Source organism: Herpailurus yagouaroundi, unplaced genomic scaffold, assembly GCF_014898765.1.
Source record: "Herpailurus yagouaroundi ecotype Mexico unplaced genomic scaffold, PumYag 199, whole genome shotgun sequence".
NCBI classification, from domain to species: Eukaryota; Metazoa; Chordata; class Mammalia; order Carnivora; family Felidae; genus Herpailurus; species Herpailurus yagouaroundi.
The window spans coordinates 12,740,442-12,767,155 of NW_024412430.1; the positions used below are offsets into that span (position 1 = coordinate 12,740,442).

Consider the following 26,714-nt stretch of genomic DNA (forward strand, 5'->3'; position numbering starts at 1 on the left):
GGGGGGGGTCTGGGCGAGGGCTGGACACGCCTATACCCACTTTGGGGCACAAGGAGGCAGGTCTTAACACGGGAATTCTTTTCAAATAATGCGGAAAAGAGGAGTCAGAAATTGGCTGTTAGTACAGCTCATCTGTTAAACATACTCTGAAATCTAAAGTCTCTTTCAACCCAAAGCACAGATCCAGTTAGACTGTTTGGGGCATGGGGGCAGGTGGGTGTCTTGTTTGCTCCTTGCTGTATCCTTTGTGCCAACAACAGTGCCTGGCACATGACAGGGCACTTGTTAAATGAATAAATGAATGTGTTTACTATTGCTTCCTCCATACATTCTCTTTAATGTCTGCATTTCAACTTTTTCCTGAGACAGAAACACTTCTTCTGGCCTCTTAAATATCACCCCAGAGAATAAGATTGTAAATATAACTGTTTGAACAAGCGTAGCATAAAATTTTTATAATGGGGAGAACGCAATTGCCTTTCTATGTTATAAATGAAACCAGCATCCAGGACTCTGATTTAGATCTTGATTGATAATTGAGATTTCCTTCCGGCAAACCCTCCCCCCACTCCCAACCCCATACCAAGAAAATTATCCCCTGTATTTGAGAAGGGTAAATGGGGTTGGGTCATAATTAGGTAATTTGGTTGGAAAGTGACCAAGAGCTGGTTAACATTACCGCCACAATTCTTGTGGTAGGAGCCAATACTAGAAACCCCCAGAAGATAATCTGATAATGAACGATGGCCAAAGTTTGCACTCAAACGTACTTTTAATTAAGTTACTTTTAATTAAACTCTGGACAGAAGTATCTGGGCAGTCATCGAGGGTGTATAATAAGTTAGACAGGTTTTTGGATGGTTGTTTGAAAGACTGACTTATTTAAAGAAATAAATGAGCTTTGCATGTTTTATTAGGGTAAAGGGGTGTGTGTGTGTGTGTGTGTGTGTGTGTGTGTGGACTTTGGCTTGTAGACTGTATTCTTTTTAGCTTTCTCTTGAGCACTCAGGCCTTAGTCCTCTTTGTTTTACCATAACTGAGCCCCTATGGAAACAGACATTGCTCTAGCCACAGCCCTACTTGTCATGTACTCTATTCTTTTTTTTTTTTTTCAAGGTTTTATTTTATTTTATTTATTTATTTTTGAGAGCGTGGGAGAGCAGGGGAGGGGCAGAGCAAGAGGGAGACAGAACATCCCAAGCAGGCTCGGAGCTGTCAGCACAGAGCCCCGAGCGGGGCTCGAACTCACAAGTTGTGAGATCATGACCTGAGCTGAAGCCAAGAGTTGTACACTTAACTGACTGAGCCGCCCAGGTGCCCCCAAAATTTTTAAGTAATCTCTACACCCACCGTGGGGCTCAAAGTCACAACCCCAAGACTAAGAGTTGCATGCTCTACCGACTGAGCCAGGCAGGCACCCCACCATGTACTTCCTTATCTCCTGGCTTTGCATACTCCATTCCTTCTGTCGAGAATGCCCTTCTTTGTCACCCTGGAAAACATTCATTCATCCTTTAAGACTTTGGCCACGTGGTCTCTTATGAATACATTTTTGGCCATTCACAGCCTGTTTGGGCAAGGTAAGACCATCTTGCTGTGGATTAGAATTAACTGCGTGTACACTGCTTTTCGAGTGCTTTGTCCTTTGACTGTGTGTCTGTCTGCCTCCAGCAGTAGTGTGTCAGCCTCTGAGAATGATGCGGAGCTTTCGTTTATCTGCTGCCTCCAAGTAGGAAAGGAAGAGTGGCTGGTACCAATTCTAAGAGTTGCAGGTCTTCAAAACGTGTTGAAGTGACAAAAATACACATAGAGTCCTCACACATTGAAGAGAAAGAACCTCAGGGGGGCGCCTGAGTGGCTCAGTCGGTTGAGTGTCAGACTTCAGCTCGGGTCACGATCTTGCAGTTTGTGAGTTCGAGCCCCACATCGGACTCTGTGCTGACAGCTCAGAGCCTGAGCCTGCTTCTGATTCTGTGTCTCCCTCTCTCTCTGTCCCTCCCCTGCTTGCTCGTATTCTCTCATTCTCTCTCTCTCTCTGAAAAATAAATAAACCTTAAAAAAAAAAAAAAGAGCGAGCCTCAGCTGGTCATGATGGCCACGTCAGCACTGAGAGATTATGAGTGACTATTTTTTCTGTCTTTTCCAGATTTTAGGTATAACTATGTTGTTAATTTTGTGAAGCAAAAGAAACAATACTATGACATGTTGTAGAAGAGATTCCAGAACGTGTACATCAAAACGGTGGTTTCCCCTCTTAACACTTGTCATTTGAACAGGAAGGTTCTTATTCCAATTTGACTGCCCTGAGTCTGTCCATTTTTGAAATTACTATGATTCCATTGGGAGCCTCCCACCTAACCCTGAGTGGGGGAGCATGTTGGTCAGGTGAAAAAGTACTTAACGTATTGAGTCAAATGACATCCGTAGTACAGTCTAAGGAACAAGGCAGATAGCCACATGGACGAGTATCCTGGGGGGTCCCGTTCAAAGTGTGATGGGCGCATATGATGGCCTTTCCTATGTGTCATGTAAGTCCCTCCTCAGGCTCTTAAACATGTCATCTCAAGGACTAAGACGGGAAATACAGTTGCTTCAAAAACAAATGCCCTAAAATTCTGAAACATAGCTTTCTTTCTAAAAGGAATTTAAGTATCCTTTCAGTAAGCGTATACATCCCTCAGGTGAGGGCCTTGAAAGGTTCCCCTTATTTAGGTGCATAAATTTTTACTTGTGAAAGCAACAGGGCCCTTACCCATGAGGGCTGGAGTGCGGGCTCTAGGGCTGGATTGCTCACCCCTACACTTGACTCTGGCACGTCCTAGTTCTGTGAGCCAGGCATGTTTTTTTTGTTTGTTTTTAATGTTTATTTATATTTGACAGAAACAGAGCATGAGCGATAGAGTGGCAGACAGAGAGGGAGACACAGCATCGGAAACAGGCTTCAGGCTCCAGGCTGTCAGCACAGAGCCCGATGCGGGGCTTGAACTCATGGACCACGAGATCATGACCTGAGCCAAAGTCGGACGCTCAACCGACTGAGCCACTCAGGCACCCCTAGCCAGGCGTGTTCTGACCTCCCTATGCCTGAGCTTCCTGTTTGTAAAATGGGGAGAGAGAATTTTTAGTAGCTCGCAGGGTTATTGTGAAGTTTGAATGAGGTGATAACTGTTAGGTGCTTTAACAAATGCCTTGAATGTGGGGCGCCTGGGTGGCTCAGTTGGTTAAGCATCCAACTCTTGATTTCAATTCAGGTCATGGTCTCGTGGTTCATGAGATCAAGCCCCACATAGGATTCTGTGATGACAGTGCAGAGCCTGCTTGGGATTCTCTCTCTCTCTCTCTCTCTCTCTCTCTCTCTCTCTCTCTCTGTCCCTCTCCCACTCATGCCCCCCCAAATAAATTTTTAAAAAACCTAAATGCCCTGACTGTAACATAAGTTCACAAATTCTAAGATGCACATTTTTCACATTCTAACATTTCTGAGATGAGGATATATCCTGCAATTAATATAATCTTAATAAGCATTTTAAGACTGTTTAATTAGCAACATTAGTTTTTAATCAGTGCTACTTAAAGTAATGGTGCACCATAGAATGGATACCATTTGTATCTCAATAACTGATAAGAGTAAGAGCTCAGTGAATACCAGCTGTCATCTGCTTGGTCATCAGCAGTGTCCTCGTCGTCATTATCTGGGCTCTAACCAAGGCAGTGGCATTTGGTTGGTTGCCAGAGCCAGTCTAGGGTATATGTCAAATCTCAAGTTCATCTATCTGTTTTCACTAATGCTTTCTTAGAGAAGACCCGGTGGGCTGTTCCTCCCGTTGGTTTCGTATTGAACTAATGTCATGCGTTTACGGGATAAATTCATGCAACGTCTACATTATTCTCTGCGCTGTGCTCGGGGAGCTACTAAAATGTTCTTCAGATTTGTCGCTTGAAATAGAGAAGACGACAAATTCTTTATTTTCTGTATTGATGTATTTCCCTAGAGGCTTTCAAAGGAGTGCTTTTTCTTAGTGAGCTCAACTAAGCCACCATTGTACCGCTTAAGATTTACTGGTTTGCAGCCTTCTCTGGGGAAGAAAAGAAGCAGTTTATTGATCTGTAACAGAGAATGGAACATGGCCAACCCTTTTCTGGTTTATATAATGCACTGACATAAGAATCTGCATATCATTAAGAAGACTAAGTCCTCACAGTTTGAGGCCACCTGTCAGGCATGAACAATAACTGGGAAAAATCAATACACCATATGAAACTGTTGTTTTTGCATAGACACTACCCGGATCCACACCCGGTGACACATATTATATTACCAGTGGCATGCTTGTTCCCTTTTTGAAGTTTCTCCTTCCTTTTGATTTTATCGTTCGGTTTGGGGGAGGGTGGGAGAGACCAGTTTGGATCGGACATAAAGATTTTCTGCCAGGCGAAGGGTGTTCACTAACAGGAGGGGACCTTGGACCAAAGTTTATGAAGCTTCACTCAGGAGATTCTGGGCATATCTCCATCCAAATACCTTGACACCTACTTCATGCACCCATAACACATGCAGCCTGTTTCTTCTTGCCTTCTGTTTGCCCTCACGAGTTTAAGGGGTGGTATTTACAAGCCATTCTGAAGCAAGAGCACCAGCCCAGCGCACCAATCTAGAAAGGGGTCACGAATCAGCTTAGATTTGCTTTTGTTGGCTTTCAAAAGTGTAATCAGTTGAAGAATTTCAGAAGCTGGCCAGGAAGTCCTCTGTCCCCTTATCTCCCTGTTCCCTCTCTTCCTTCTTCTCTACCAGTCCCCACATTTTTTTTTTTAACCAAGCTACATTTGCCAGACCTGTGTAGTCATTCCTATTCTTAAAGGTAATGCTCATTGTATCCCTAAAGCCAGCTCTGCCCGCACGGAGGTTACTGCTTCCCAAGCTCAATGCCATGGACCCGGACCGGTGCCTGTTTCCAACAGAATGTCAGGTGACTGCAGAGAGATTAGAGCCATCCTTTCCTCCTGGTGTGCTGTCACACACCAAGTGGGGACCAGCAGGGAGCTTCTCGGGGGAGGCTGAGAATCCGCTCTCTGCCGGCGGAGTGGCAGTCCCCAAAGCTGGAAAAGCCAAGCAAGGGAACAGTAAATAGTTCGCTTTGAACTACAAGCGAAAACCCATTCAGGCAGCGAAGACAATTTCACTAGCTCTTCAGCTAGTGACTGTCACTGTGTGATCACAGAGATCAGCCATTTCCTGTGCCTGCCTTCTATGTACTTGGATTTCTCACTTCTTACACTCTCCATGACCGTGGCCTCATAGTTCCCTTTCACGTTGCGTTTTGAAAATTCTTTCTTCTCTCTCCCGTGCACTTGAAAGCAAATAAAACCAGAGACGGGAAGTCTCCAATCTTTATTTTTTTTTTTAATAGTTACTATTACAAATCTAACAAAGGAGCTAAGTTCCTCCCTAATTGCATCAGCCAGGGGCAACCATAAGGAACATTTTGGTGTATTTATTTCTTGGGGTTTTAAATCAATGTGTAAATATGTACATATTTTTCACAAAATTGGGTTTATGACAATACAATTTTTATCGATGTTCTCTGAGTATTTTACTACATTATTGAAAGCTCTTAAGTGATTTCACTGGCTGCATTAGACGTGTATATGCGTATGTATTAGCATTTTGTTCTTTATTTTATTTTATTTTTTACATTTATTTATTTTTGAGAGACAGAGAAACAGAGCACACGTGGGGAGGGACAGAGGGAGCAGGAGACAGAAACCAAAGCAGGCTCCTAGCTGTCAGCACAGAGCCCGACGCGGGGCTCGGACCCACAAACCGTGAGATCGTGACCTGAGCCGACGTCGGACGCTTAACCCCCTGAGCCACGCAGACGCCCCAGCATTTTGTTCTTTTAGGGAGGTCACTGCGGGTTTCTGAACCGACACTTGAATTCCCAACTTGGAATTTGTTAGATCAGTTTCTTCGGGTTTTGTGGGTCTAGAGTTAGGATCTGGGCACAGTGGAAATGGACTGTTTTCCTCTATACCATTGTTCACTTTCCTTACCAGCATTTTTCAAAAGGCGTTTTGAAAAAGCAGAGGTTAGAGCAATGTTCCCTTCCTGTTACTATTCTTGTTTCTTTTTTGTTTTAAATTTTGTGTTTCTACTATGTCTTATAGTAGTAATCTCAGTTAATTTTTAAGTAGAGGATCAATATAAAGTAAGAAATATGGTGCCTGTCGTGACCCCTAATGTTTCCGAACCATGTGCTGTGCCATACTGTCATTTGAAGGTTATCTGACAGGACAGTGGGAGATATTGAAGACTTTTTTAAGAGGGGAGCTGACTGGCTCAGATTTATGTTTTAAAAGACCGAGTAGGCAAAAGACTTCGAGATACCTCAGAAGGGTTCCCGTGAATCAGTCCTTTAAAAATGTGAAGGCTTGCTACAACAGCAACTACCTTGAAGGTGTTGAGCCAGCATCTGGAAAAGACGTTACGTTTAAGAACCACAAATGGTCAGGGCATCTGGGTGGCTCAGTCGGTTAAGCATCCGACGTCAGCTCACGTCATGATCTCTAGGTTTGCATGTTCAAGCCCCGCATCAAGCTCTATACTGATAGCTCAGAGCCTGGAGCCTGCTTTGGATTCTCTGCCCCTTCCCTGCTTGTGCACTCGCTCTCTCTCTGTCTCTCTCTCAAAAATAAATAAATTGTTCTGTAAAGTACCAAAAATGGTTTGTAGTGGATTTGTGGTAGGCTAGGGAATGATGCCCCTGAGGAGGCCCTTGGTATTTGAAGGCCACCTTCCTAAAAATGTCACGTTTCTGGAGAACCATTTCCATCTCCGATAAGAGTATCATGTCTAGAGCCCTGCTCTGGGTGCCCGTCCACAGGCACATCTGCAGGTACGTGAATCTCAGCACCGAGTGGCAGGGCCAGGCCGTCATCACCCCCATCCACAGGCCATCTCTCCCCGACTCTCGATTTGCTCTCTCCATTAGCAGCCATCTTTGTAAACAGACGTCTAAGATTTAGTGTTGTACACATTTTTAAATGATCCATTTTGATGAGGCTGTCTTCATTGTTTCAGGTTGATCGCGTTTGGGAACTTGATGCATAAAATTTGCATGATTCCTCACTCCTTTCTGGATCTGTCGTTGGACTCCAGCCAGCATGGCTCACGCCACAAAGGTTAACGGCTGTGCCTCAGGTAACTCAACTCTGGAGAGAGAGAGAGAGAGAGAGAATGCCTTTGCTCAAACTGATTTCTTATGTCTTTTTCAGTAATGGGTAGATAATAGCAGGTTGCCTAGGTAACTGGACTTTGAAAGCAATTTTCTATCCATCAAAGCTGCGTTGGTTTTTTTTAATTTTTTTGTTTTTGTTTTTGTTTTTTCCAAAATCTCTTAGAGAATTTGCTTTTATCTTTAGAGTCTTTATGTGCAGAAATCAGTTAGGTAAATTATTACCCAAGTCAATACTGTTGAAGTGTTGAAAGATCAACGTAAAATCCCGAGTGCTGATCCAAGGATAATGGGCATTCCTCTTGCCCTTCTTTATGAGGGATTGAGCGATGCGAGAGGAGATAGGTTTGGATGCCTAAAACCAGTTCCTAGTGTCTGGTCCCAAGCAGGGTTTGTTTCGTGTTGCTGCACAAAGGGACAGTGTGGCTAGGGAAGAGCTTACTTGCTAGAGCAACTTTCCCAGAGAGGAATAATCAACAAGCCATATCACGAATCATAAAGATTTGTGTTGTCGCTGTTACTCTAGTTACGTTAGAGACCTACACAGGTTGCATAGCTCGCCCGGTATTGCCTATATAAGATGTGGGAGAAATTTATAGGACAAATGCAGAGGAAGTCCTCCTGAGAGACGACCACCTGCCCCCAACGGTACGCCGAGCGTCCGTCCCTCTCTTGAGCGATCAGCCAAAGAGCACAATGTGCGAGAACGGTGACCGTGTATGTATGCAGGAACTGTCGCGTGGTGTCTGAAAAGGGGTCGGGGCTCTGCTGCTCTGAACACTGGGTCATGGAAGGAATGTGGAGTTGGAATCAGGACCCCTGAATTGGAGTCCCAGCTCCAGCACTAACCATGAAATAGGGGACAGGACTGTTCCGTGTGTGCGGTATCAGTAAACGTGTCTGCCTGCAGGGTTGAGACCCACGCGGGCACCAGAAGCGGACTTAAAAGTGCCAGGTAAGCCGCAAGCTCTGGTAAGGACTGCGGCAGGAGGAGCCTTCTGCGGGGGGTGTCCCCAGCCCACCCGTGTGACTCTTCCTTCTAGTAGTCCTGGCTGCAAGCATCCCCTCTGACAAGAACTTGGTAGCTTTCTTGCCCCAGGCCAAACCCAGCCAAACTCCGTTTATTCTGGGACGACCGATCTTTCTCTGTTTATTCTTCGGTTGGTCCCTTCTACTTGCCAGCTGCCAGGGACTTGTAGAGATTCTGCTCAGGACTGCTGTCGGCAAGGAAAACTGGGGGCGCCCGGGTGGCTCAGTCAGTTAAGCGTCTGACTCTTAACTTCGGCTCAGGTCATGATCTCACGGTTGATGAGTTCAAGTCCCGCGTCGGGCTCCGTGCCGCCACTGCGAGGCCTGCTTGTGATTCTCTCTCTCTCCCTCTCTCTCTGCCCTTCCCCTGCTTGCTCTCTCAAAATAAATAAGCTTAAAGATAAAATACAGACGACACAAATCTAGCCTTTAAATGAACACTCACGGCATACCATGATGCCAAAGCTGCTCTATCTCTACTCCCATTCGTACGTAATCCTGTGAGATGACACTGTCCCCTTCACCATCGCTATGAGCCCTGTGTGATGGCAGAGAACCTCAGTCCCTTAACCTAAGTAAGAAAAGTCAGGATCATTCCTCGTGTCGAGTCAAATATTTGCTGAGGGAGGAGATTGAAACATGAAATGTCTTGAGTGTTGTGAGTGAGTTTCAATCTCCTGTGATGCTCCTCCCTTCCCTCTCCTGCCCCCACTTCCCACACGTTCAGAGGAAGGGGGGCTGGAGTTAGTGGTGCCTCTAGACCTTGACCCACTGGCGTGTCTAGCACATTCCTGTCTTCAAGGGTTTAGATACCTACCCCATTTGCCCTCAGTTCCTTCTCCAGCCTGACTCTTCTGGAGTGTCTCTTTTCCTTTGGTTCTTAAAGTCTGATGACCCAGCTGTAACCTTTCCCCCTGCCTAGCAGGTCTGGGCACTGAGTCCAGAAACAAAGGGAAGCTCTATGATTTGTGACTTCTGGGGTATCAGGGTATGATTAGTCACTGCAGACAGGTGTCTGCATCAGGCAAGGGACAGTTTTGTTTTTTCTAGTCGCCATGACCTCTGTAAGCAATCTGATTAGAGGCTCAGCCATACATAATTACTATAGTTACACACACACACACACACACACACACACACACACACACACACGTATATGCATGCATATATACATATAAGGCCCATTTTAGAAAATTCTAAGATATAAAAGTTTAACGTTTTCTTAAAAAATAGAGCAAGAATTACTGGTAATGCCCCCACCCAGAAATACATGTTGTGCTCCTTTTCTGTATGGTCTTTATTTTTATTTTTTAAAGTTTTTAAAAAATCCATTTTAATGTTATTTATGATTTTGAGAGAGAGAGAGAGAGAGAGCACAAGCAGGGGAGGGGCAGAGAGAGAGGGAGACACAGAATCCAAAGCAGGCTCCAGGCTCTGAGCTGTCAGCACAGAGCCTGACGTGGAGCTCGAACTCAGGAACCACAGGATCATGACCTGAGCCGAAGTCGGACGCTTAACTGAGCCACCCAGGCGCCCCTTTGGTATGGTCTTTAAATTTTAAATATTTCACGCAGTTGAGATAATGCTTATAAAAATCACTATTTTCACCTTTTGTTTTCCTGCTCTGTATTGCAAAAGAAATGCCTGCCCCTTGTTTAAAAAAAAAAAAAAGCCAAACTCAAACATGCAGAAGTATATGCTATTTATAAATATACTGTTTTGAAATGTAATTAACATAAAAACATTTACAGACTGCAGATTAAGATGGGTTAAAGAGGGCTTTATGGCCCCAAAAGGAGTCTGGCCCACCCCTTCCCCTGAAAAATCAAGGCTTTGGGCTTCCATAAAACCTGAGGAAAAGTCCCATATGCGGTTGGAGTCAGAGCATTGGCACGAGAAATGCTTTTCATGGTCTGAGGAACAAAGCAGAAGCAGAAGAAGCCAGCTGAGAAAAACACCACTTGGCCAAGCAGTGCCCTTGGCCTGCCAGCACATCTGAGGTCTGACATCACATATCGTGTCCTTGTTTGAGACTTGAAACTGAGTAAGGGACTATTCAGAGTCCTTTTACACTTGGACTTCCCCACTGAGTCCTTCAGTTAGCTAGAATAAAAGCTGATTTTATTTTATTTTGTTTCTTAAGTTTATTTATATTGAGAGAGAGGGGAGGAGAGAGAATGGGAGAGAGGGTGCAAGCAGGGAGGGCAGAGAGAGGAAGAGACAGAATCCCAAGCAGGCTCTGAGCTGTCAGCACGGACCCCGACACTGGGCTCGAACTCACGCACTGTGAGATCACCACCTGAGCCAACATCAAGAGGCCCTTAACCAACTAAGCCGCCCAGCACCCCAAAAGATATTGATTTTAAAACAAGAGCAGTTAGTTGATGCTATAATTTGTAAATTTATTATAATAAATCCCAGGCATACAAAATGTATAAAGGTGATATGACAGGCACCTGCATACATAGCACCTGGCTTCAGAAATAAACTTTACAAGTTCATGGCAAAGATTATGGAGGGCGTCCAGCGGGTCAGGCTCTGTTCTGGGGACTCGGATGCAGCAGGGAACAAAACAGGCCTTCGGTCGACGCACCTCCTGCTTTCGAAGACCTTTCGTCTAGTGGAAGCTGAGGGTTCCTGTGGACAGAGCCTCTGGATAAAGTAGAGGACTGACTCACCCTAAAAAAAGTATGCACTGTGCATCTGAAATTCAAATTTAGCCGGGTGTCCTCTGTTCTTACTTGCTACACAGGACAGTCTCGCCTGGGTACCCCTTCCAGATTCATCTTCCTCCAGGCCACCCTGTCCATATCAGTCATTTGTTTCTGTGTGACCTCTTTTCCACACGATCTCTGTCCTACTTCTGTTGACTGGTCCAGTTGTGATTTCATTAACGAAAACCCCTTTATTATGGTATTCCAGAGAACACCCTAAGGCCACCTGTCAGCGTGACGAGGTACAAGCTTTTATAGATTGCTCGTGACTGTCCCCTTTTCTTGGGGCCAGCTACGAAGGAAGTGAGGGCCGTTGGTTAGGAGGATGGCTGTGTCTCTGCACTTTGGGGATGGGGACAGTCTGCTCTTTCTCAGGTTTCTGAAATCATGTTGTAAACTGGACGCACTGTTTACCTCTGTAAACACTAATTGCTGTTGTAAAACTTTAATTAGAGCTTAGCATCTCTTCAGAAGCTAAATGACAGGTGGCTTATTTGTCAGATGAAGATAAGAATACCTGCCCTACCTTTTTCACAGGTGTGTTGTGAAGGAGAGATAAAATAATAGCCATAAAAACACTTTTTTTACGGTATAAAATGCTGGTTGGATGTCAGGGGAAATCACTGCCCTTCTTGATCTGCTGACTCTCTTGTGAGTTCCTGGTCCGAAAGGCACCTGTTCAGGTGCCACTGTACAAGGTCCCATCAGATACGGTGATTTTTTTTCCCTTTTTTTTTTCCTATAATCAGAGGTATTCTCCTGTTCTCTCTCTCTCTCTCTCTCTCTCTCTCTCTCTGTGTGTGTGTGTGTGTGTGTGTGTGTGTGTGTGTGTGTGTTATTTATCACATCAGCTAACATACAGGGTAGTCTTGGCTTCAGGAGTGGATTCCCATGATTCATCACTCACATACAACACCCGGTGCTCATCCCAACAAGTGCCTGCCTCAATGCCCATCAGCCACTCTCCCCTACCCCCCATCCCATCAACCCTCAGTTTGTTCTCTGTATTTAAGAGTCTCTTATGGTTTGCCTCCTTCTCTGTTTTTATCTCATTTTTTTCCTTCCCTTCCCCTCCCCTGTGGTCATCTGTTAAACAGTTTCTCAAATTGCACATATGAGTGAAAACAGACGATACCTGTCTTTTTCTGACTGACTGACTTCACTTACCATAATACCCTCCAGTGCCATCCGCGTTGTTGCAAATGGCAAGATTGTTTTTCATCGCCAAGTAGTATTCCATTGTATATATAAACCACATCTTCTTTATCCATTCATCACTTGATGGACATTTGGGCTCTTTCCATAATTTGGCTATTGTTGATAGTGCTGCTCTAAACATTGGGGTGCATAGATACGGTGATTTTAAGGCTAGACATATTACTGTTAATGAAAGCTAAATAAATGAAAGCAACAGATGAGTATTAGAGAGTAGCATTTTATGCCTCCCATCACCCAGCCTTATTTTTGCTAATATTTGCCTTTGTTAGTTTTTTATTTTTTCCAGATAACTATATATTTGCTTATTTACAATACTTACCGAACTGCGTTAAAAATTTGGTGGTCATTTTAAATTCATACAGTCAATTTCATAAGACCTTGATCTTCTGGTCAGTTACCTGGCTCCAGGTTTTGTCGCCATGTGGATGTTAAATGAGGTACAAAGGCCGCTGATAAGACAGGCTCCTGGCTGAGCAGGTCGAACACCGCCGTGCCGTGCAGCCCACTCGATTGTGTAAATATTTTTCCTGGGCAGCAGCATTTCTCAAACAGAACTCTGAGCCCACTGCGGTGAACCCGATAGCGAAATTGCCTGCTGATGGTCAAGCGCGAGACCCGTTGTGTGTGTCTATGGTGTTGGGTCTTAGTCCTGTTCTCCGAGGGCAGAACGGAAGCTGATGAGAGGCTCGGGCTGCCCTCCATGACCTTTCAGGGTGTCCTGGAAAAGTCGGCACAAGGATTAAGTGCGTGTTCTGATCAGTCCTTTGGGGTCTCCTGTGAGTGGTGTATCAGAAGAACAAAGGGAAGAAACAAAGTTGTCTGACATAAAAGCATAGGTGAGGGCCAACGGGGATCTTTTTGATTCCACTTGTCCCCACTTTCAGACCACAGAACACAAGTTGCCCAACTCACACCGTTAGTTAATGGCTAAGCCAGAAGCGGAACACAGAGAGCGGTTTTCCTTGTTCCCCGCATTCTGTTGGCATTAAAAAATCAGAAGCGTAGAGTCTGTGATGTTCTGATTAAACAGATCAAGGGGAAGGTATATAGTTGAGAAAACTACATGAAACCCAAAAGTAGGCCAGTCACCAGTAAATTGTCCTCCCTGATAGAGGTTATGGTGAAAAGGTATTTTTTCTTAGTGTGAATTAAGAGCCAAAGTAACAGGCATATTCGTATTTAGTATAGCATGCAGCACCATTCCTCTGGTGTGTTTAATAATTGGATCTTAATTATACATTTCAACTTTAAATTTTTTTTTCAACGTTTATTTATTTTTGGGACAGAGAGAGACAGAGCATGAACGGGGGAGGGGCAGAGAGAGAGGGAGACACAGAATCGGAAACAGGCTCCAGGCTCCGAGCCATCAGCCCAGAGCCTGACGCGGGGCTCGAACTCACGGACCGCGAGATCGTGACCTGGCTGAAGTCGGACGCTTAACTGACTGCGCCACCCAGGTGCCCCAACATTTCAACTTTAAATGAAACTTAGTTTTTAGCTTATAAAAAGCTAATTTCACCCTGGAGTTTATAAATGAAATAATGTATTTTCCTACACAGTGATGGTGTTTCAGAAGATTTTTTTTTTTAAGAAAGTAGTAGTTACCCTCGAACTTCCTAATTTTTAAAATGCCGAGGGGCACCTGGGTGGTTCAGTTGGTTAAGGGTCTGACCTTTGGTTTCGGCTCAGGTCAAGATCTCACGGTTGGTGAGTTCGAGCCCTGCATCGGGCTGTGCGTGGCGGCACGGAGCCTGCTTGGGATTGTCTGTCTCCCTCTCTCTCCGCCCCTCCCCTGCTCCTGCTCTGTCTCTCTCTCTCAGAATAATTAAATAAACATGAAAAGATAAATAAAATGCTGAGACCACTACAAATAGGAGGCCTTGCCTTTCAGAGTTCCACCTGTCTGGTTAAATCAGAACCGCAGAATTCATCCGGCCCCCAGAGAGCTTCTGAAGGGTCCCTCCCTCCTCAGGGCTAGCTTGTTTCACCTCGTAAGACTTCTGTTTTAACCCGCAGCCAGCTTCACCTTATGGTCGTTGTGGTTCCAGACCTCAAGCAAGTCAGAATGGGTTAAGCATCATTCAGGTTTCAGACAGGTGATTAAACTCTGGTTAGGCCAAGGAAAGATGCCTTATCTTGCAGCGAGAGACAGCCCACGTGGATGTGGGAAGGGTAGATCCCGGCTCTTCCCGGCATCAGGCACAAATACACCCTCCATTTGGAGATTTCTGCCCAGATGCTCTCTGGGTGCCAAGAAGAAAGGAAACACACACACACACACACACACACACACACACACACACACAAAATAAAAGCCCAGCCGGGAGATGCGCTACATTAAAAACTTGAGCTCCTGCTCTCTTTCTAAAGCTGCAGAGTGAGGCAAAGGATTAAAACAGCCTTTCCTACAGGATTTGAATATTCTGTGCCTTGCTTACCCCCCAGACTTCCCATCGTGAGTATTGGCGTTTATTTCTGGTTCTGCACTTCCCTCTTTCTCGAAGAGCTTGGGTGGGCTAGCCAACCCCATCCAGAGTCTAGCTCATTAAATGAGCCTCTTTTCCACAGGTTTGCCTTCTGTGCCCCAGATAATTCCAGTTCATCTCCTTTGTGCAGCTCCCGAGAAGGGTTTGTGTGGGCTTGGAAAATGAGCGACTTCAGCTCGCAGTTGCTGCTTTGGGGTCCTTCTCTGTACAGGGCTGTTTGATTTGCTCTGGCACAAAGAATATCAGCATAGTTCTCGAATTCACAGAGGTTATAAATTCTTGCTGTTTCCTGGCAACATACCTAAAAATTGCATTGAGTAGACTTTTCTCATCAAAACCTCCTAGGAGACCCAACCGGGAAATCAGATTTGATAGGATTCATTCAAACCCTTGTAGAAATTCTCACTTGGAAAAAATGTTGGTTGATTCTGTTTTTCCTCTCTTGGCTTCTCTGCCGGATATTTTTGGAATGAGCTGCAGCTGATTTACTCATTTCCATATGCTTTAGGAAAAGTATGCTCATGTTATATATATATAAATGTTTATTTTTGAGAGCGAGAGAGCACAAGTAGGGGAGGGAGAATACAAGAGGGAAAGGGAGATACAGAATCTGAAGCTCTGTCTGCACACAGCGCAACGCGGGGCTCGAACTCAAAAACCGCAAGATCACCACCGAACTGAAGTTGGACGCTTAACCGACTGAGCCACCGCGGTGCCCCAGTGTGCAGTTTTAGAGGCTAAGCCTGGTTCTGGTTTGGGTTGCAGTTCGCCGTAAATCCTGGCAACAAGAAATGTTTAAACATGCAGCCCATGTGTGTCTCCTCATGATCTCAGCTGGTAGTTCTAAGTGCACAAGTGATCTCACTACTTAAAAATAAGTATTCCGCTCTCGTGAGGGTTCTTTTTTTAATACTGACCAGATTTCTAATCTTAGCAGCTCTTGGAATGAGGTTAAATAACATTCTGTAATATTCAGAAGGCCTTTCTGACCAACGGATAAGAAAAGCAGATTATAACCATGAATGAAAACTGGGTCATTGGACAGATTATGGGATTGATAGGAAGCATTCTTATCCCAGAAGTTGAATCTGTGTGCACTTACTCCGTCTTGTTTGTGACAGGCCAGGTTTGAGGGACCCATAACTTTTCTCCCAGCTGGGTTGGAGGTTGTAGGCATGGTAAAGTTTCACCTTGTGAGTTCTTATTTATTCATTTATTTTTAATTTTTTTTAACGTGTATTTATTTTTGAGACAGAGGGAGGGAGAGCATGAGTGGGGGAGGGGCCAAGAGAGAGGGGAACAAAGGATCTGAAGGAGGCTCCAGGCTCTGAGCTGTCAGCACAGAGCCCAAGGTGGGGCTCGAACCCACGGACCCTGAGATCATGACCTGAGCCTAAGTCAGACACTTAACCGGTGCCCCCGTGAGCCCTTATTTAACAGAGGCGGTGCTTAGGGGCACCTGGGTGGCTCAGTGGGTTAAGTGTCTGGCTGTTGATTTCAGCTCAGATCATAATCTCACGGTTTGTGAGTTCGAGACCCAGTTTGGGGTTGGGACTTGGGATTCTCTCTCTCCCTCTCTCTCCCTGCCCCTCTCCCCCAATATGAACAAACATTAAAAAAAATAAAGGAGGTGCTACTTAGCATGATGTTTATGGAAGCAATTTTCTATGAAGAGTTACAAGTACAGTGTGTATTTTAGGTCTTTTTTCATGATCTTATCTAAGTGAACAAGTTGCCTCCCCAGAGGGATCTTCTGTATTTTGGACATGCTCTCTTTTAGGTAGAATCAAGAGGTCATCATGTGATTTTTCTGAATTTAGTCTCACAATATTTGGTTCAGTCAATAAATCCCATCAGCTTTGCAAAGCATTTTGTGAAAACATTGGTTCAGCTTGTGCTGTCAGATTTTCCCATCCCTGCCCGCTTCTGAGTGCCTTTTTTCTCTCAGATTAACTGCCCACAAAGTGAAGGCATTTTAAGTGTTGCTGTTCGGCAGGCACACCAGGTCTCCTGGAAGAAGAGGAAAAGGATGTTCCCGGACTCGAAATATAAGAGAGAGAGATGATGTTTCTGACCATTGATTAGCCCAGCTGCATAATATCTTTACACCCTTAGTTACACGCGTCCCCTCTCCCTTTCTTCTGATTAAAGCCGAAAATGTTCCTTCTTCCTCTGCTGTCAGTGTCCTCCTCGGCTACGTCCGTGCGCCCACCCCGTATGGCTGATTGATTTCCTTTTCCACCAGCATTCCAAATTGATTGACTGGGATGTATTAACACATCTCAGGAACACGCCGCGGAGATGTTTTTGGAGGCAGCACATTCTGGCGTGTTCCCGTCCAGCTGGGAGAACAAAGACTGATTTGTCTTCCCACGAGCTGGCCAAGGAGGCATCGGTACCTGTGGGCTTTATGCCGCGGGGACCCCAGCCGGGACCCCGCCCCTGTAGGTGGTGAGTCAGCCCGATGATGTGCTGATTGTTGTCGCGTACCAGGGTGGAGACCTGGAAGTCTGTGGGCCGGTAGGGGTGGAGGGAGAGGTTTGCGTGTCAAACCATTCCAACAATGTAGCTTACAGGAAAAAAATTGCAAAACACCGATGCCCTGTACCGCCAACTTTTTCCATTAGCACCACGCTTTACACGGGTTCCAAGTCCGTCCCAGGGACAGCAGCTTGGCAGTGTGAAGGGGAAGCAGTCACCTCACATCCTAAGCTTCTGTGGTTGGCTCCCTGTCACCCCGTGTGGGAAGGAATCCCACCAGTTCCTGGGCACCTTCTTCCACAGTCTCATGCATCACTCACACATGCAGCAGCTGTGGGTTCCCTGAACAGGGCTGCTTGGACGTTGTTGGGGCACTAGAAAACAGCTCCTCGAACTTACGGCCCCTCAGCCGACTGATTTTCAATGAAGAAACCCCAGACAGGAAATCTTCCGTAAAGGTAAAGGGGCCTCAAAGCTGGGGTTTCCCCTCTGGGGCATTATTCTTTGCTCTTCTGTCCTCTGGCCACTTTCATATGAAAAAAAAATACTTCGCAGACAGTGGTGAATATAAATGAGGGTGCAGTTTTGGAACAACCAGAAGGAATGATAGAAAACTCAGTAAAAATACTTCCATGAGTTCGTTCATTCAGTCGAACGAACTTTTATTTTTTTTACTTAAAAAAAAAAATTGTTTTAATGTTTATTTTTGAGAGAGAAAGAGAGCATGAGCAAGGTAGGGGCAGAGAGAGAGAGAGAGGGAGACACAGAATCCGAAGCAGGCTCCAGGCTCCGAGCTGTCGGCACAGAGCCCGAGGCGGGGCGTGAACCTGCGAGCCGCGAGATCATGACCTGAGCCGCAGTTAGAGGCTTAACCGACTGAGCCACCCAGGCACCCCCAGTAGCTCCCTTTTATTATTTTTTTTTATTTTTTTATTTTTTTTAAATTTTTTTTTTTCCAACGTTTATTTATTTTTGGGACAGAGAGAGACAGAGCATGAATGGGGGAGGGGCAGAGAGAGAGGGAGACACAGAATCGGAAACAGGCTCCAGGCTCTGAGCCATCAGCCCAGAGCCTGACGCGGGGCTCGAACTCCCGGACCGCGAGATCGTGACCTGGCTGAAGTCGGACGCTTAACCGACTGCGCCACCCAGGCGCCCCACCAGTAGCTCCCTTTTAAATGACTACACAGAAATTCGTTTGGCAGAGGGACGGCTGTTTCCCTTTTTTGGTGACCTGGACCAGCCCTGAGGTCCTGTGAAAGTTGGTCTTTCTTTGCCTTACTCTCCCTTCTTTGTGATTTTGTTTTGTTAAGGATGGCTGGCAAGATTAAGGATCATTGGATTTTCTATACTTCTATTATTCTTTCTGTCTCTCCAAACATGTTAGCTTTCACGAACTTTAATCTCTCTTCCCTCCTCTTAACTCTGGGCTTTTGTTTTTGGCCTTCCTTGGATAGAAATCAGGATCTGTTTCTGTTTCTTCGGTCCTGATGCCTGGGAAAATCCTGGGGCGCCTTCCCAGCCCTCCAGGGCCCCAGGCAGCCAGAGACCAGTTCTGGGCAGAGTTGTGGAACAGGCTGGGGCTTCTGCACCGTCCCCGCTGCTGCTCCCCTGCCCACCTGGTCTGTTCGCTTCCTAGGGGCTTGCTCAAAGCACTGTCCTCTTGCTGTGCCTTTCTTTCCCATACCTACTCCTCCTCCCTCAAGACCTTCCTCACTTATTTCTTCTAACAGGTGTTCTCAGTTGCTCCCAGGAGGACCTCACCCCTTCCTCTTCTTTATTCCTGGAGAGCCCTGTCTTTTCATTAAGAGTTAGGGCTGTGCGGGGCGCCTGGGTGGCGCAGTCGGTTGAGCGTCCGACTTCAGCCAGGTCATGATCTCGCGGTCCGTGAGTTCGAGCCCCGCGTCGGGCTCTGGGCTGGTGGCTCGGAGCCTGGAGCCTGTTTCCGATTCTGTGTCTCCCTCTCTCTCTGCCCCTCCCCCGTTCATGCTCTGTCTCTCTCTGTCTCAAAAAAATAAATAAACGTTAAAAAAAAAAAAAAAAAAAAAAAAAGAGTTAGGGCTGTGGGCCTCACCCGTCTGTCAGGATGCAGGCCTCCAGAGGCAAGAGCCACGTCATCTGCAACTAGGTGTGCCCATTGTGGCTTGCTCAGGCTCCACGTTCAAGCAGCACCTGTTTGCAGCGCACCTGTTTTGTGCTGGCATAACACTGGGCCTCGAATCCAGAGCAAGACACAGGCACAGGGCCTGCTTGCGTCTCTGTGCGATTGAACTGAGCCCTGCCGTGTGCCCGTCTTACATCGTTACACCTTTTACGGTTTTCTCCCAGCCTGGGCCCCTGGGTATTTTTCAGTCTGTGGCATACACTCGCTTACAGGCTTCCTCCTCTTACCTCACCACTGAGTGCAAGTTCTCGTATCTCCTTTCTCCCCATCACGTGCTCTAAGGTCGGTGTGAAATGATATTGTCTGTTAAGTGCCTTGGGTTCCGGGGCAAGGTGAGCAGATATAATGTGGTCGTCCAGGGAAGATTATTGTCAAAGGCCATTGGAAAGTTCTTTCTAGCTTCCATGGCCTCTTTCTTGTCAGCGACCCAGCCAGAGAGAGGATCCAGCCAGAGAGAGGATGTTAAGCTCCAGTCACTTCCTTTTGCCCCGGGCTTGTTACCTAGTCTGGTTTGGCAGGCTGGTTGGAACCATGGTTGGGAAACCGAGTTGGTGGCCTCTCAGGTTGGGAGTATGGCTGGTCATTCGGCCCGCCTTCTTCCCACGGTGCTCTTGGGGAGGTGTCTACAGATCTCTGACCCCTTTTAGGTGGCAGGAAATAAACGGTTCTTTAATTATAGTAAATAATTATTAAATAAATTATAATTAATAAATTATCATCATTATCAACTATAAATTTTAATTATAAATGAATGTTAAATAGACTGTTCTTGTTTGAGGTGGTTATGGTCTTTGTGGTAATCTATTTTAAAGTCTTAATCTCCTTATTTATTTTCACGCCTCTCAATCCATTTTGTCATGGGCTGTTTTCAAAGCTGATTTCAAGACCTAGGTGAAAGTATATCGTGAGACAGTCTCTTGTATAAGTTTGAGGAAAGTAGTAATCACGGGGCACCCCAGACCGTGAAGAAAGCCTGTCGTGTAGAAAATCATTCTGACTCTGGCGTTAAGACTTACATGTGTTCGAGGAAATGCACTTTGTTGAGTAAGGTATAACAAAGACAGAAGATTGGTTTTTTTGTTTTTTTGCTTTTTTGTTTTTTTTTTTGTTTCGGGCCTTTTTGCATAGGCCCATCACCCACAGTGTCCTTGTCCTAATATCACTCTCCTGGCTAGAATGCCACACTTCTGCTGGGCACACCCTCCTCCTGGTGACTGTGGCCTCTCTTTGGAAAATCTCCCCTTTCTAAAACACGTAAGTTTTAGAAAGAGCACATCCTTCAAATCCAGGCATGTAAAGGAGGAACCCTCCTGCAATCCCCAATGCTGCACACACCTAACAGGACTAGAAAGAGCTAGAAGCCCTTGCTGGACCTGTCCTGTAATCCCCTTCAAGGGCTGTGGCAGAGGTGGGTGGAGAAGGAGCTGGCAGGGATGTGGAAGGGAGCTCCTCCCACGGCTCTCCCTCCCTGGAGTCAGCCTAGACATCAGCTTGTGTGTCAGTCCATCTCCGTTCTGAGAGCCCAGGAAGGGTGAAGAAGCATGGTAAGGAGTTTGAATTCTGTAGGGATTGGGAGGGAGGCACATCTACAGTATCGCAAGAAATAACCCCGGCCTTCCTCAAGAGTGATAGCACAGCATCCTGATTTCAGTCTGTCTCTTTTTAAGATGAATTCTTATACGTAGCACTCCTGCACCTTAAGTTTACCTTCATGAGGAATGGTGGTAAGGATCCCAGGCTGTTGTCTTCATCGTGTGTGTGTGTGTGTGTGTGTGTGTGTGTGTGTGTTTATTTTTGAGAGAGAGACACAATGTGAGCAGGGGACGGGCAGAGAGAGCCAGAGACCCAGAATCTTAAATAGGCTCCAGGCTCTGAGCTGTCAGCACAGGGCCCGACATGGGGCTCAAACCCATGATCTGTGAGATCATGACCTGAGCTGAAGTCAGATGCTCAGTGCACTGAGCCCCCCATATACTCCTGTATCTTTTTTTTTTTTAATGAAACATCGTAATAGTAACAGAGCTAAGTGAAACATAAAGTGATTAAATTAATATGCAGCACAATTAACATTGTTTTTCTAATCTGTTTTATGGTTTGCTCCAATAAGGACTCTTGTTAATTTAAAAAGGGAAGAAGGGGGCGCCTGAGTGGCTCAGTTGAGCGTCTGACTTCGGCTCAGGTCATGATCTCACAGTTTGTGGGTTCGAGCCCCGCGTCCGGCTCCGTGCTGACAGCTCAGAGCCTGGAGCCTGCTTCGGATTCTGTGTCTCCTTCTCTCTCTGCCCCTTCCCCGCTCACACTTTGTCTCACTCTGTTTCTCAAAAATAAATAAATGTAAAAAAAAAAATTTTTTTTTAAGGGAAGAAGGGGCGCCTGGCTGCCTCATTTGGTGGAGCGTGCGACTCTTGATCTCAGGGTTGTGAGTTCGAGCCCCACGTTGGGTATGGAGGTTGCTTAAAAATAAAATCTTTCACAAATAATCAAATGGGAAAGAAAAATAGGTGGTCACCTGGAAAATGGGAAAAGAAAAGGAATGGGACCAGGGATGAAATTGGATCCCGGATGGATACCATGAAGCCCGTGCTGGGTCACACTGAGGCCTGGGAGTGAGTTCTGTTTGGCCAACCCAGGGTTTTGTTTTAATTTAATTGCCAAGATTTTAAAAATGCGGTGATTTCATATAAAAACACTCATTTCTTCAGCTTCTCTTGAAAGGTCAAAGGTGTCTGCTGGATGTTGTTCTTCCCCAGGCCAAGTGAGCTGGAGGGAACAGGTGCTCGCTGGTCCCCCCCCCCTCCACCCCCACCCCCAGCTGCCCTGGACCCCTCCTTTCAGTGACTGGCCTGGACTCTGAGGGTGTTTGAACTTGTCATCTGGACCCTGAGGATAATTGTATGGTTAAGGGGCTGCCCCCAATTTGGCCCTCAGCCAGACACACTTTGAGACGCAGACCTTGTTTGGCTTAAAGCGGAGGACCTTATTTCTGGCTTCAGTATAGACTCATCTGGGGAACCTCTAAAAATGCTGATGCCTCTGGCTCTGCTCCAGGAGATTCTGATTCACTGGGGTGGGGGGCGGGCAGCTCAGCGTTTTTTGAAAACAGCCCCAGGCAGTTTAATTGTGCAGTGGGGTTGAAAACTTCTGGCACGGAGGGTGCTGGTCTGGGACGTCCCAGTGTTGGTACTTCTGCCCCGAAAGCTAAAAGTGATGTTAGCGCTGCGGCCGCTCCAGCCCAGAGTCCTGACTCAGCTGTAAGATGAGGGCATGGGCTCAATCTCTGACAGGTGCGCACATCTGTTTAAAAGGAAAGAGTAACACGCAGAGTTGGGCTCCTCTGGAAGGATTAAAATTAGCCTGCTGGGCTCTGGGCGCCTGCCCTTCTGGGGACACGCGCTTCATGGAGATTTAGAGGACATGGCTCCCCTAAGTTTGTCGAGGTGTGAGGTGTGTGCAGGAGTAGGGACAGAGGGAGGCACAGGCCTTCTGCAAGCCTGCAGAGAGGACATGGCTGGAGGGTAAGGGCCACCTTCAGACAAAACTGGTAACTTCAGCTGGTCTGTGCAGCCTAGGAGAACTTTGTCTGAGAGGCTGGGAAAACACATCAAAGGGGAAGGAACAGTCCAGGGACGCCTGGGTGGCTCAGTCAGTTAAGCATCTGACTTCGGCTCAGGTCATGATCTCCGTTTGTGAGTTCGAGCCCCACTCTGGCTCTGTGCCGGCATCTCGGAGCCTGGAGCCTGCTTGGGATTCTGTGTCTCCCCGTCTCTCTCTGCTCCTTCCCTGTCTGGTCTGTCTGTCCGTCTGTCTCTCTCTCAAAAAGAAATAAACGTTAAAAGTATTAAAAAAAAAAAGGGGGGGGGATATAGTTTTTAAATGTAAATACAGAAGGGGAAGGAACAGTCCAAGCCAAAGCATGTTCCTTCTCCCTGCCCTTCAGAGTTTCCCGCTCCCTTCTCCCGCCCCCATCTTTCTCTGCCCTCTGAGGTATAGAAAAGACTATACTTTGTAAGTGGCTTTTCAGTACTGGGTAGTACTCACACAGCCGTGGAGGAGTGAGCAATATAGATGACGTAAGCTGCATCTGTAAAATACCAGTAACCATACTTAGCTCACAGGGTGGTGGTGAAGTTGAAATGCATTCGCACTTGTATGAAGTGCCTCGAACAGTGTGGTCCAGAAGAATCGTGTGCACTGGACGGTCGGGATAGATGGGGGCGCAGTGCCGTGTCTGTGAGGCCGGGAGCGCGTTAGTAATCAGTCACCGAGAGAAGGGGAACGTACTGGGGGAGGAAGGTACACTCGGGGTGTGTCAGGAAATCTGCATCTTAAAATGTCCAAAGTGTAATTCCCTATTACCACTCCCTACCTTATTTAACTTGGGTTTTATCTCTAGACTGGGGGTCAGGCCCCCCCCAGAGGTAAAAGTCTCGATGCAGTAATCCTGCTAAGTAAGCATTAGAACTGTGGGTCCAGACATGCTTGACTGCAGCCTCCGTGCCCCGCAGCGGCCACCCAGGGGACAAAGACCGTCAGTGCCCTCGGCCTGCCCGGTGTCACAGAAGGCTTTTGTCTACAGTCTCTTTCCCTTCACGCTGGCCATCAGCCTTTCCGGCTGCTTTCCACCTATCAGAGGAAAGTACATCCCCGTTCTCCCAGGGTTCGCTTGGATGCTTCTTTTGTACATAAATTAAAAGAGAGTGAAGGCCAACAGGTGTGTTTCTCTCCTGGCAGAGGGAACCTGTGTGACTGGCACTTTCCAGGCAGAAGGCATTCCTGTTTTTATTGTTCACCGTTTCCATCCTCTGTCATCCGTCATAAAGGACTAGACATGTATCTGTATACTATGACTTTTCTGCTTAATGGAAACACACATAGGAAATAATTGCTTTCAGCTATTGACTTTTGAGAGAGCGCAAGCGGGGGAGGGGCAAAGAGAGAGTGGGGGACAGAGGATCTGAAGCGGGTGTGGGGCTTGAACTCAAGAACCTTGAGATGAAGTCGAAGGCTTAACCAACGGAGCCACCCAGGCTCCCTTCTTCAGCTGCTTCTAGAATAAGCTATATTCTTAACCAGAACACAATGTTTACAGAATAAAAATGGAGCAGAATCCTCTTTCACAGGATTAAGAAACAGTACGTTCAGATTCATCCCTTTAGTTCTTAAGAACAAGGCTTTTGATCATAATACCTAGTTTGGAATATAATAGTGTGACTGAATAATACCAGAATTTTCTCCTAAGTCCGGAGAAAAATGTTTCTCTGTTAAAAGCCAAGGCTAAAACAAGCCCGAGGGAATTTTTAGGATGATAGACATTTCCTAAAACTGGATTGTGGGTGTGGATGCCACACTGTATACGTTTACTAAAACTCACCAAACTATATATACGCTTTTAAAAATCAGTAAATTTTATGGTATGTAAATATCTCAATAAGCTCATTTTGAAGCTCACCAGAGGAAGAATTTTTTTTTAAGTTTATTTTGAGAGAGCGTGCGCGTGTACACGTGAGTGGGGGAGGGACGGAGAGAGAGGGAGACAGAGAATCCCAAGCAGGCTCCTCACTGTCAGTGCAGAGCCTGATGTGGGGCTCGAACCCATGAAATGGTAAGGTCATGACCTGAACAGAAACCAAGAATCAGATGCTTAACCGACAGAGCCACCCCAGTGCCTCGTAACTCAAATCTTTCATCTAATGTAGCTGTTTTTGGATAAAATAATTTGGAATTATTTGGACCCTACATTTCAGACTGTCTGGCACTCGAAGCTTTGTTCTTCATTTTTTTTAATCCGTTTTTTCATTTGTCGTAAAACAAGCCCAAATGAGTCCCACACCCTCTTTAAAAAGTTGAGTCCTTGTAGCTTCACACAGAAAGGTGTATGTCCCAAAGATAAGCATCCAGCCACCAGCGGTGTGCCAGGAGGATGGAACAAGAAGGTAAATGGAGTGAGACTCAGGACGTGTACAGGCACTCAGGTGGACCAGTCGCACGAGGCGAGTTCAGTGGATTCTTGAAAAAATTTGGCTTTTCTGTGCATAGCTGTCTGCTGTTACGAATTTTGCAAACCAGGTGATTTGGAGTCACCCTAATCTTTGTTAATCTCTCTTTTTTGTTTAGAACGGGTTTTGCTTGTTTGCCCCGTAGACAGAGTTCAGTAAATCTTGTTCTACTAGAGTCACTATTTTTTTTTAACGTATTTATTTATTGTGAGAGAGTGAGAGAACAGAGGAGAGGCACAAAGAAAGGGAGGGAGAGAATCCCAAGCAGGGTCTGCTCTGTCAGCGTGGAGCCTGACGTGGGGCTCGAATCTGCGAACCATGAGATCATGACCTGACTGAAATGAAGAATCAGACACTTAACTGACTGAGATGTCCAGGCGCCCCCTACTAGAGTCACTTTTATCCAGTGCTGTTAGGAACAAATGAAGAGCAGGTTTTAAAGTACCTTTTCTTGGGGTGCCTGGGTGGCTCATTCAGTTAAACATCCAACTTGGACTCAGGTCATGATCTCACAGTTCATGGGTTCAAGTTCTGCATCGGGCTCTGTGCTGGCAGCTCAGAGCCTGGAGCCTGCTTTGGATTCTGTGTCTCGCTCTCTCTCTGTCCCTCCCCTGCTCGCTCACGCACTCGTGCTCTCTCTCTCTCTCTCAGAAATAATGTTCCATTAGAGGAGCACATCATTCTTAGGTTTTAAAACAGAAACAAAAGGTTGCTGAGAGATGTTACCATCCTAAGACAGAGTGCACTTGTTTGGGAACTAAGTCTGTGTCTTTGAAAGTCACATGATTGGTTTTGGATAAAAATGTTTAAAGCGATTTGAAAAAAGAGCTTGGGTCTGTGGTTTACAACCGGGGGTGTTTTTAGCCTTCAAATTACATGTTGCATTACAGAAGAATAAACCAAGCGGGGGAACCAATCGCTTCCAGCCCAGCCTGGGCTCAGCATTCGACTGAATCATTTCCTTCAGCAGACGGCTACTGAGCCATAGCTCAAAGTTCTTCTAGCAGCGAGGCTTTGGGGAGGGAATAAGTTAGGGTGGTGGGGGGTGGTGCACAGAAAACATTTGCTGCTTCTCTGACTTCTTCCTAGAATTAGTTGATTTGCAGCTATACTTCTAGGTTAGCATTTCACATGTTTAAAGAACATGAGGATAGCGTGTTTGAAAAATAGAAAGGGGCACAGGAGAGGTCTGTCTCCACCTCTTTATTTGTTGTTAAGATCCTCGCTGGCGATTTTGTTGGGTGGTGGTTTTTGCTGTCTCACTGACGCCTGGAGTGCTGGAATTAAACCCCGCAGCCAGCAGGCTGTTAGTTGGTCAGGAAATTCCAAATGGGTATAAATAAATTCTCTCCAGCAGCTCCTGGGCTGTCTGCCTGCTAATGTGTATAGTTCCT

The 26,714-nt window shown here is 46.1% G+C and overlaps 1 protein-coding gene across 5 annotated transcripts in view; it reads left to right on the forward strand.

Annotated features, from left to right (window-relative positions):
• Window positions 1-26,714, forward strand: part of KANK1 (KN motif and ankyrin repeat domains 1) — a 210,569-nt gene that overhangs the window by 133,733 nt on the left and 50,122 nt on the right. For all 5 annotated transcript variants that reach the window (XR_005782834.1, XM_040449427.1, XM_040449429.1 and 2 more), the window contains exon 3: window positions 7,079-7,198. Coding sequence is in view for 4 of the 5 variants with exons in the window: in XM_040449427.1 (XP_040305361.1) it covers window positions 7,162-7,198 (37 nt within the window). In the remaining variant the exon portion in view is untranslated. The remainder of the gene's footprint in view (window positions 1-7,078; window positions 7,199-26,714) is intronic.